Genomic DNA, 9,360 nt, shown 5'->3' with positions numbered 1-9,360 from the left:
GATTTTTTTCGAATTAGAATAAGTATATGATAAATGAAGTTTAAAGGATCATTATAACTTTGTACTTGCATGGCATTTTAAAGCTTACGAATTAGATGATCTGGAAGCCATTTACATGGTTACGGATTCCATTATCCAAAGCACACATCAATGCCTACATATATCATTATCTGGAAGCCATAAGAATGCCTACAGATTTACATATCTAGAATGCATACATGTGCCTACGGATTTCCATATCCGGAAAGCATATTTGTGATTATGGATTTAATTGTTTGGATTTCACACCAATGCCTACATATTTCACATTGTGATGATTTGTGGTACTTTGAATGGACAAATTTAAATAACAAAACCAATTTAAAGAATATAAGCAAAATCACGCACCAAATATACTTAAGCATAAACCTATAGACATTAAAAAAATGAATTCATAGTTAAAGTTCAAACAAGAACGTTCATGGATGAAAATATTACAACTATTCCAATTGCCCTAATACATGCAAAATATATCATTCATTCCTACGCGAATGCCTCCTGACATACACAACTCTATCATTCGTTGCTCCTCGTGCTAACATCAAGGCTGCTTTTATTCCTTCCCACATAGGGTTGTCCTCCACCAAATCACCATCATTAAGTAATGGTTGTAATGTTTATGTAATTCTACGACAAATACCCTACAACACAAATCAACACAGATAAAAAAATTATCTACACAAATCAACACAAATAAAGAAATTATTAATGGTTCATACATACTAGAGCAGGATGTTCAGGATGTGTCTCCCAAGGATGCATTGCAATTGGTTTGTGGGCAGGTGCTTCTGAGGGTATGACTTCAACACGATCATCCTCAGCCATGTTAATGACATATGAATGTGATACCGATCGAAACCACTCCACATACTGTTCAAAGCAGGTGCCATGATAAGGTGCTAAGTACATATCCTGTATGACATAATCATTGAAATGTAACCATCGTCAGTCCACTTCATTTGTAGTGAGATCATCATCTTTAACTAAAGGCAAGGGATCCTCTACACATATCCATATTGACAAAGAACACACTCAGACAAGTGCCATAATTTCCAACTTTTAAGTTGAGAATAAGGATATCCACTCAAATGGACATTATTCCCTATGCATGTAGTATGGGGAAAACCGAATGCCAGGTAGTGTGATTGTATCTAGCTGCAACTGCACAACTGTAACTGAAGTAACTTTCCTTGGTTTATACATCTCGTGCCTATAGATGGAAAATGCTCATAAATCCAACATTGCAACAAAGTCGCATAACCAGCTAGTTGCCTAGTCTTTGCGTAGCTACAATCTAATATTTGCTCATACATATGGGTTAACGCAGTTCCCGCCCAAGCATATCCCCCAGTCAGCCTCAAATCAACCAAAAATCCCAGGTATATCACACTCACTAAAGTAGCACTCTTGTCAGCGAAGATGGTGCAACCAACAAGGTGAAACAAATATGCTCTGACAGCTATCCATTGCCCCTTTGAGCATGCTTCCTCGTACACATCTCTCAACTAACTGAGGCGCACATGAGCTCCCCTACAATGTCGTGTCTCTTCAGTTGCAACTCCACGGTCAACACGTAGGGATTCTACCAACAAGTCATTTGTCCCATCTGCAGTGCATATAAAATTTCCAAACAATGGGCAGATGCAAAAAATTTGACACATCATCAAGAGTGATGGTCATCTCTCCAATAGGTAAATGAAATGTGTTTGTCTCTGCATGCCACCTCTCTATGAAAGCACAAAGAAATCCTATGTCTAAATTCTTAACTTGCATGAATGAGACCACCTGAGCCAGACATATCTACTGCAACCTCTATGTGCTCATGTGATGCTCCTAACTTATTCACCTTTCTCCCATGAGAAATGACTTTAAGCTCACCACAATCCTATAATAATCTACAAATACATACATAAGACACTCAATTAACCAGTCATATAAAATGTTCATTACTTACCAAACCATTTTATAACTGTCTCGCCACATGATCTTCTTAATTAATCAGTAACGACTTATCCACTGACCCTCCTAGATAACCTTCATCATCAATTTCCACTTCTTTTTGTTCAATATTCTCTTTGAAATCCTCATTTGCAACTGAATTACTAGGATCACTACGCTCTCTTCTCATAGATGCAGTTGGTCGCACACGGTCCACACTAGAAGATCCTTCTCTAGCCCTCACCATGTTCCTAAGAATTTCATAAAATGGCCTTAAATGGAAAAAAAAAACACACACACACACACGCAGTGTAGAAATCACTTCCAAATTATGATATCTGAAACACACTTTTGGATTTATGTATTCAGAACACTCACTAAGCATTGGCTTCCCAATTATCATATCCGGGATATTTTCGGATATCCAAATCCACAAACCTGTCACACTTACTTTTTGCTTCCGGACCACAACATCTGGGAAACTTCTGGATTTCAACATCCAAATACAACTTACCCAAAAAAATCCACTTTCGGATATACATATTTGGGGTGCACCAGTTTCACGAAAAACTGACCTTCTTCTCCAATGAGCACACTGCCTTCTCCGATGAGCACAACCAACTAACACCACTGAAGCAGGACAATCACTACCACACACTTCTTCTTCGATGACACTTTCTTCTCTGAGATCGCCGCCCTGCACCAGTATCAATGGGGGTTCAAGTGGGGGATTTCAAGTGTGCCTTAATGAACCCTAAGAGGTCTTTTAAGTGAGTAAGGACAAAATAAATATGTTCTGTGTTGGGTGCAAATTTGAATTGATGTGGTGCAAGAAGAATTAGTCAAATCATAAAGTTGTAGTTAAACAACACAAATTAAAAAATATTAAAAAAATAAATTAACAAAGTCCTTAAAAAAGTTTTTAATATCAAATTTAAATATTTTATATAAACAAGAATTGACTCCAAATACAATATTTAGAAAAAAAAATTAAAAAGTAATTATTTACGAAAATAAAGAAAAATCCTATGAAAAGAAAATATATTAACATAAGTTATGAAATAAAAATTATATTTATATTTATAAATACAAAGTATTGTTAAATGTTTTGGAGATCCATATAAAGACTTTTTATAATATATAAGTGTGTACACGATTTTTTAAGATTGAGTTAGGCATAAATTCACTTTTTAATATGATATCAAAGTCATCTAAAGTTTATCCTAAAGAGAATTTGTTGAGTTTATAAGGTCACCCGCTGTCGGACAACTATCATACCAATCATAAATGTATAGTTATATATTCCAACGTACGAGTTGGAGGATTTTGACGTAAGATGAGTGTGATGGAGATCTCACATCGATCTCATAAGGTCGAGTTAAACTTAAAATTCACTTTTTAATAAAATTATGAATGCAAATATTTAATATTATTCAACATATAAATAATTTTATACAACAATAAAAAATTAAAAAAAAATTATGGCAGCAGGAAGATGTGCAAGCTATGTACGTAACATATCTCACGTTACCATCCCCAAATAATACAATAAACATGTCAACAATCTATTCAATGAAGCTTTTCTCAACTAACCTTCCAATTATGGTTTTCCTCCTCCATTCCTTCTTGCATCAATACTTCTTTTTGCTGAATTTAGTGGTGAAGTTTCATCCACAAACAGAACCAATTTGGCCTTACTTGCTCAATGGCCATTATTGTTTTAAAGTTACAAAATATTGGATAAAACCTTATTTTTCATTGAGAGAGATTTCATGACCTCATAGCTGTGTAACTGCATGAGTTTGGTTCATGCATGAATACTACAGTCGTCACTTTCTATCCTTGCATGTAAAAATTATGGTGTTTTCTTCATTTTGATTCTACACCTTCATCCATTGGTCATAACTTCTTCTTTTTCATTCAAGACAATTTCCTTACCCTTATTTTCTTCCCCTTTCACTTTATCTGATTTACTTACCTTTAAATTAGAGTTCAATAGAAATGGGGAAAGTTGTTTAACTTTTTCAATGATTTCTATTATTGTGCCTTTTTTTTCCTTTTCAATCCTTTTTAACATTTAATGATGGATCCACATTATTGTGGATGTTCATATGTTGAGCTATTGTTTTTTGTCCCTTGGATTGGAACGTCTGTTAGCAACTTGATCGGTTCTGTTTTTCGATGTGGTCTTTGGGTAGTTTGGAACATATGGGTATTGAAACGAATCAATAAAAAGAATATAAAATTGATTTTTTTAACAGAATTTTATAAGTTAATTTATATTTTAGATTGAATATAAAGAATCGAGATCTAAACGTTTATTATATTTAAATAAAAATTATATATTTAAAATCAAAGATTACTATCAAATATATTTATTGAAAAGGGTATTTTTAGTTTTGATTATATTTTCCTTACAATTATTAAAATAGGGTATTAAATTTATATTACAATCTTTAATTATGAAATTATGTAGTTTATTTATAAATGTATATGAGGAAAAAAAAAAGAGAAATGGTTAATAAATTCCAAGTGAAAGAAGTATGGAAGAGGTGGGAATTGAAGGGCAAAAGCCCAAGAGTGGGACCCAAAATTCTTATTAAAAACAATAATTTAATAATAATTAGCGAATAATATGATTTGAGGGTTTTGGCGGTTAGGGTTTAGCTTGGTAACTTAAGAGAGGGAGAGGGAGAGGGAGAGGGAGAGAGAGAGAAAGTAAAATAAAAAAAGTAAAAAGCAGAGAGTACAGAACAAAGAGTAAATAACGTTATTTGAAGCGGCAGGCACGGGTTTGGTTGTGTTTGGGTTTTCTTCGTTTCGTTTCGTTTGGTCGCACATTCTCTCTTTTTCGCGCTTTCAACCTTTCGTTTATGCACCCATTGGTACGCTTTCCTGCTTTCTTCTCTTCTTTCTTTCTTTCTTTCTTTTACCTTCTTTTTCTCAATTTGCGTTTCGCACCTCCGATTCTTAGGTTTTCCTCCTCTTTCTTCTCAATTGGGGGTTTCGCTTTTCCGTTGCCCTAATCTCATAGCATTCTTCCGGAATCGGACGGCTTTTTACCGATTTTCTTGAGGGTTTATGTGGGTTTTGCGTTCTCAGATTTGCTTCTGATGCCAATGTTTTTGGTGATATTAAACGTTTAGTTTTTAGTTTGGGTTTCAGTGACCCGTTTCGTTGCTAGGGTTACTGGGTGACGGCGATTAGAGCGAGGGATCTTGATTCTAGGGTTTGTTAACTGTGTTTTTTCTCGTGGTATGTAATGTAACAGTTGGAATGGCTTTTTTGGCTACTTGCGTGTGTCCAATGTTCTAAAGTGGGATTTTCTTTTAAATAGAACTTTTGGTGGTGTTCTTTAACGTTATGAACTATTCGGTATGTTTGAGTTTTCTACTTGCTTCGTCATAATGGACTTTGATTGTGAACCTTACCTGTATTGGTAGTTCAAGAATCACTGGGTAATATTCACATTGGGGGATTTAATGGTTCATTAGCAAGACAAATCTTGAGGTGAAATTGCTCCGATTTTTGTGGTCTGATTGAATATTTTTTGAAAAATAATTTATCCAAGTCATTTTTTTTAGATTGGATAATTTTGTAGTACAGTACGGTCCATATGAGCTCTTGGTCACGCCCACTAATGGCAAGCTAAGTTCATTTTCTTGTGCTCTGGGGCCCTGGATGAACGAAAGCCTTTCAGTGAATGAAGACTGGCTTTCGGTGAAACTAGCACCATGTCATGTAGAACTTGCTGTCTGTGGGTCTGTTGCTTCACCGCTCTTGGATATATATGAAACAGCGGGTTAATGCTGTACGAATTTTGTTTATAATCGTACTTTTTTGTACTTGTTAATCATGATGCCGTATAATGAGGAATTTAAGATTTTAAGATTAAATTACATGTCATCCAAAACCAAGCATTTGAGTTGTTTTCTTAAATTTGTTATGTGTATATATTGTGTTTGATTGCACTCAAGATCCATATGTGCTTCTTTTGGAGTGTACAGAATTTGTGAGGACAATTAGGACTCAGCTGAAGGAATGGAACCGTGGGGTGCTCATCATCGAGCCATGTTCATTAGTGGGCATGAGGAAGATGGAACTCCTTCTGATACTTCTAAGGGAGACGATTCAAACGATGAAGAAGAAAAAATCGTCAAAGCTGAACCTGCCTTTGTGCCAGAAATTAAGAAAAGGAAACGCCTTAGCCTTAGTCAGCTTAAAGAGGTGAAGGGAGAGTCATGTGGGAAGCAAAGCAGTAGTAAGATTAAAAAGAAGAAGAATGAAAGTAGGGATAGATGGTCAGCTGAGAGGTAAAGAAAATGTGATATTCTTTGTGTACTCTTCCTTTTTTCTGTCATATAAAAATGTAATATCATGTAATGTAGGTATCAGTTGGCTGAGCAAAACATGTGGGAGGTACTAAAGTCTGAAGGGGCGACATTTGATAACCCAATAACCCGACCTGCACTAAGATTGGCTGCTCGCAAACACATTGGTGATACTGGACTTTTAGACCACTTACTGAAGCACATTGATGGTAAAGTGGCACCTGGAGGTACTGAGCGATTCCGAAGATGGTTCAACACCAATGGAATCATGGAGTATTGGTTAGAGAGTGCTGACTTGGACAAGGTGCGCCAGGAGGCTGGTGTGCAGGACCCTTACTGGATACCACCATCTACATATAGGGCAGGCAGTGCACCCTCTCAGAATACTGATTCTTCTGGTGAATTGAAACAGCTTAAAATAGAATTGGCGCAAATGAAGAAGTATTGGACTTGGAAGCTGAATATCTAAATAATTTTGTATGGATGCTATTCTATTTTCTTTAATGATTTTATTTGTATTGCAGAGATATGCGTGAGCTCATTTCCATGAAGGAAGAAAAAAGTGATATTAATATGATGGAGGTGAATGTTAAATAATTTATTAATCCGATTGTTTGCTGTCTCTTAATGTACTGTGATTTTTAGTGTTGAGTTGCCATGGCAGGAGACCTACAAGGATTTTGTGAAGTGGAAAGCTATGACTGACCATCGCCTTACTGAAATCATTAATTCTTTGAAGGGTGTGCAGGTATCTAGGAAGTATATTACTATAACTTTTTCATCCTTGTAAGATTTAATAGGATTCATTTCTTATTGAATGTTTTCTTTAGTTGATTGATTTCTTCACTTAAGTGATCTCTAGCTCACGTAAGGGTTTTAGCCCTGTGAAAAGGGGTAGATAGAGCCTAAGAGGAAATTATGTAATGGGATCTCATGGTGAATAGTATTCATGATAATTTAGTTTTTTAACTAAGCCCAATGTTGTATAATAAATCATGTAGTCGAACTTGTCTATTTAGATAAGGCGGTTGCTGTTTATGATGATGCTGAAGATGTGACCGCTGGCTCACTGTAGTTCATATATTGACAGGGGAAGTATGGTGAATTGATGATTTGGAAAACTAAAGTTGAGCAACAACTTGGGGAAATTACTAATAAATTGAATGATCTTCAAGCATCTAGGGAGTGCACCACTTTTAGTCCTCCTTCAGAAAGGTGGAAAGATTGGATAGAAAGCACCAACCTAGACAATATTCAGGAAGATGCATTTGCAACTTGGATTGGGAATCCAGAACTACTTAATGTCCCACAAGAGGTTATACCTGAAGATCCCAACACAGCCATACCAACACAGCCACTCAATGAGGAACTGACTAAGAAGAGGTAAGTCAATCTTATTCTCTCTTTCTACTCTTTTGAAATGGAAGTCCCAGGAGGGGAAAATATTAGTACTTTTGTTCTAGTATTCCTCATTTTTCCCCTCAAAATAATAGCGATGTGCTGGAGCTGGAACCTGTTAAACTAGAAGATCAACCCAATGTGACCCCCGATTCTTCTACAACTGTTAATTCGAAGTCAGACCTTGACAACTCATTGATTATGTTTCAGGTGATGGTGACAGTGTGTACAAGCCACTTGTAATATTTTTAAAATTTGTATTTATTTGAGCACAATGTCTTAAATATGTATTTTTTTCTCACAGGAAATGTTTATGGATTTATACAAATGGAAAGAAAAAATGGAACAACAGCTGATGGAGGTGTCAAATACTGTATATGGTATGCTGGCAATGAAGTAGGCATCACTCCAAAGTATCAAGGCTAGGATAGGATTATAACCACCGTTTCGTTCATGTTTTTGTTACTCTTAAAACTGGTAGAGTTTAGATATTGTACAGCATTAACAATCTGATCCTGAAAATCTATGCCAACCACTAAGTTCACAGAAGAGGTTGAGTCTCGCCCTGCTGGCCGAGCTGCAAATTGTTGATATGTCTGACTGGCCTTTTACAGTATACTTGGTTATGACTTAAGGTAGGTCTTCAGTGGAATTGAAATTGGTTGTTCTCTGGACTTTGGGGGTAAGATTATGAGTTCCTTTAGTATATAGGTCTTTTAGGTAGGCTTTACCCGTATTTAACGTATTACCTGGAACTATCTTCTTAGAGAACCTGTACTTATTTGGGAACAAATTGCAATATTAATATATAAAATTTCTACCATATCCTTCTTAATTTCAAAACATTTTCTTTCTTTACCTTTCCTCTCTCGCTATAGTGGATATTAAATAATGATTTAATTATTTTATTTATCTCTACATTTAGGATCAATATTCAATTTAGTATAATGATTTTTTAAAAATTCAATTTGGTTCTATGTTTTTTAAAAAGTATCCTAATTGGCCAATTTTGTTAGCTTATGGTGTCAAGTATTGCTAATGTGGTGGAGAGATGTGAGTTTCTCTTTTTCTTTCAATGCTGCCTTCAAGTTTATGAAGGTTTAGGTTTTCCTTGGTAGAATTGAGGGTCTTAAATAAGAGGGACGTGAATTATTTTTAAACGTTTTTCGCAAATATTGAAGGTATGAAGAAAATTAAAGAAATGAAGGAACACAAGATAGAAAAAAAAATTAGTTGAATTCTAGAAATTTAACTGGTTGTTTTTGCGATTCAATCGGTTGTTTTTATGAGTATAAAAACAACTAAAAACAAATATGAAAAAGTTAAGGTAGAGAAAGAATCACACAAGTAATGTTATACTGGTTCACTCTCATCACCAAGAGTTACATCCAATTCTCAGAAATATCTGAATATTCACTAAGTAATCAAAAACCAGATTACAAACACACAACCATAAAAAAAGTGATCATAACACCTTCTGATTTTGTGGTACTTACAGAATTACAAATGAAAAAAGAAATATGATTGATCACATCTAATACAAATCAAATCAAAGTAGAGAGTAAGTCCTACTTCACTCTTAGAGAAATATTCAAAGCCTTCAGCAATCTTGGAGAAAACTTAATTTTATAAACTAATCTTGTAAAATTAATGC

The 9,360-nt window shown here is 35.1% G+C and overlaps 1 protein-coding gene across 4 annotated transcripts; it reads left to right on the top strand.

The window, feature by feature from the left end:
* Window positions 1-4,642: 4,642 nt before the first annotated feature.
* On the top strand, window positions 4,643-8,529 carry LOC137820803 (protein DYAD). 4 transcript variants are annotated; one of them, XM_068625057.1, is made up of 8 exons: window positions 4,643-4,862; window positions 5,985-6,290; window positions 6,366-6,749; window positions 6,833-6,890; window positions 6,976-7,056; window positions 7,399-7,691; window positions 7,802-7,916; window positions 8,011-8,529. In XM_068625057.1, the coding sequence occupies exons 2-8, from the start codon at window positions 6,019-6,021 to the stop codon at window positions 8,104-8,106; spliced, it is 1,299 nt and encodes a 432-aa protein (XP_068481158.1). In that variant the 5' UTR covers window positions 4,643-4,862; window positions 5,985-6,018; the 3' UTR covers window positions 8,107-8,529. The 4 variants fall into 4 exon arrangements, with proteins under 4 accessions (XP_068481158.1, XP_068481156.1, XP_068481157.1 ...); XM_068625055.1 differs by having other exon boundaries at window positions 6,973-7,056; XM_068625056.1 differs by having other exon boundaries at window positions 4,766-5,788; window positions 6,973-7,056.
* The last annotated feature ends 831 nt before the right edge of the window (window positions 8,530-9,360 follow it).

The sequence above is a fragment of the Phaseolus vulgaris genome, chromosome 9, assembly GCF_000499845.2.
Source record: "Phaseolus vulgaris cultivar G19833 chromosome 9, P. vulgaris v2.0, whole genome shotgun sequence".
NCBI lineage: Eukaryota > Viridiplantae > Streptophyta > Magnoliopsida > Fabales > Fabaceae > Phaseolus > Phaseolus vulgaris.
This window is presented reverse-complemented; position numbering and strand designations above follow the sequence as displayed.

What these genes read in the sequence shown, in the direction of transcription:
- LOC137820803 (XM_068625055.1), top strand. Translation starts at nt 6,019, where the DNA reads ATGGAACCGTGGGGTGCTCATCATCGAGCCATGTTCATTAGTGGGCAT. An exon ending in GAATTGGCGCAAATGAAGAA is followed by an intron (nt 6,750 to 6,832) that starts GTATTGGACTTG and finishes TTTGTATTGCAG; the next exon opens with AGATATGCGTGAGCTCATTT. An exon ending in ACTCATTGATTATGTTTCAG is followed by an intron (nt 7,917 to 8,010) that starts GTGATGGTGACA and finishes TTTTTCTCACAG; the next exon opens with GAAATGTTTATGGATTTATA.